The sequence below is a fragment of the Camelina sativa genome, chromosome 1 (assembly GCF_000633955.1).
Source record: "Camelina sativa cultivar DH55 chromosome 1, Cs, whole genome shotgun sequence".
Taxonomy (NCBI): Eukaryota; Viridiplantae; Streptophyta; class Magnoliopsida; order Brassicales; family Brassicaceae; genus Camelina; species Camelina sativa.
Window position 1 is genome coordinate 487,877 of NC_025685.1, and position 2,108 is coordinate 489,984.

The following is a 2,108-nucleotide window of genomic DNA, read 5'->3' on the forward strand; positions in this document are numbered from 1 at the left end:
TAAAATGATAGTCTGTTTTGGATTCTTCGTCTGATAAAACGTATTGCTCTATCAAATATCACATAGTTTAAAATGTTGTTTACATGTAATTCACTTCATACATAGTTGATTCTCTTAGTACCTAAAACATGAAATTGACGTCCAAACATACATATGGACAGCGTTAGAGGTTTCAGCTAAAGAAGAGAAGCTGTTACAAAAAAGGTTAGGCATCAATCAATGAATGATAGATATGTCATTTTCATATTATTCTTTTGCGGTGAATTTCAGATATGTGGATATATAGGTAGGAGACTATGATATGAACGATAAACATCTTATTCACTATATCTCACACACTCATAAATGAGACTATAAACATCAACTTCGCGTATCAACCCGGACTAACTCATAAGTGAATAGAACCAGCTGCCATAACTTTCAACTCATCCGTAGCTCATAAATAGTATATAGTCGAGATTCGAGAATATTAATGTTTATAATAAAGACAGCAGTAACAGACTATCATCTATGAGTTGGGGACTATGTACATACATATTCCTTTTCTTCTCTTTATATATAAGTTTTTTAAAAATTCAGACATGTTAATTATAAGATTAAATAAAATTTTCACACATGTAAATTATAAATTTTTCTATTTGCAATTTTTTTTTCAGTCAATTTGATAACAGTGAAAAATAGGCAAATATGTTAAATCAATCAATCTTGTCAGACTAATCAGTTCCATACTTGAAGTTTTAACTGTCACTATACAAATTAAAACATGAAAAAGAAACTAGAACTAATATAGATCATAACCTTTCGAGGAAAAATTGGAACATGCCAAGTGAATCTGTTTCCTATATATGGATTACACCCAAAAAAAGCAGAAGACAAGAAAGTTAAACTTTATTGTGAGATTTTATCATATCCAAGTCATCCTTAACTATATCTAAGTCATCCAATTATAGTTCAACACATAATAATTATCTTATAATATTTTTCAAGAGATATTATATTGAAATACCCTATATAACGAAACAAAATTAAAGATGAGTCAGAAAACTACAAAGCAAGTCAATATCTTAAGTGATAATAAAAAACCAAAAAAAACTCAACGATGCCTTTAACATTCAAAGGTACATTTCCTCCCTCTCACAATCCTCCGTTGCTCTTTGCCCCTACTCTTTCATAGCAAAATATTCAGTTCTAATGGCTTTGCATGGCGAAGAGCTTGAGTATAACTTAAGCCTAAGAGAATTGACTCGAAAAAGTCATCTAACTTGCGAAAATCGAATTTCTACAAGGTTCTCTGCCTCATGTATCCGAAGCTTCAGAGAAGATCACAAGTCTTGTGCAACAAACTTCACCATCTCTAGTAGTACTCCGTCTTCTCCTGGCTACTCCCTCAAAGGTTTTAATTGCATATATAACCTCCCTTTATTATAATGCTATATATCTTTTCTTAGAAAAGTGTTTGTAATTTTGAATATTTGTGACAGATGAGATTGACCCATCAGATTATTCCTTCACTAGTGCACTCAAGGGTAAGTTTCGAAGATTGAAACTTTTGAGAATTTCGACCTATTCTAAGCATTTGCTAATTTGAATGACTAATCAAACCATCGGGTGCTACGTCCTATATTATAGTAATTGTTGTCAATTAAGAAAAAGCTAAAAAGACAATTCTGCTAAAATCATTACGTTTCGATAAATCTTTATTCAACTAGGTCATTATATTACACTGTATTGGTTTGTTTATATATCATTGCTAGTAATAAAAAGAAGCTCTGTTATACAAGAACAGAGTACAATAATAATTTTCGTAAGTTTTGTTTTATTTGCTAACACAGCAGCATTACAAGCAAAAACAATGTACAAGAAGAAACGTGATTGGTTGAAACCAGAAGGGGTTGTTGAGCTAAACTCGAAATGGAACGAAGCAGAGAAGTACATCTGCAATCCTTTGTCTGGTGAAGTTCCTATAGAGTGTTTGTCTTCTAGAACCCTAAATTCAAGATCCTTCAGAAACTTATCCACCACGCATTCTCCTCCATTCACGATTTTGCCTTCCAATCATAATTTCAACAATCCAAGAACGATTAATACTCCTACCGTCAGAATCATTC

At 31.9% G+C, this 2,108-nt stretch overlaps 1 protein-coding gene across 1 annotated transcript; it reads left to right on the top strand.

Annotated features, from left to right (window-relative positions):
• On the top strand, nt 1,057–2,104 carry LOC104703056 (the record flags this gene model as incomplete). Its single annotated transcript, XM_010418992.2, has 3 exons — nt 1,057–1,393; nt 1,482–1,526; nt 1,833–2,104. Coding segments are annotated over exons 1-3 (519 nt in total), but the record flags the coding sequence as incomplete, so codon positions are not given.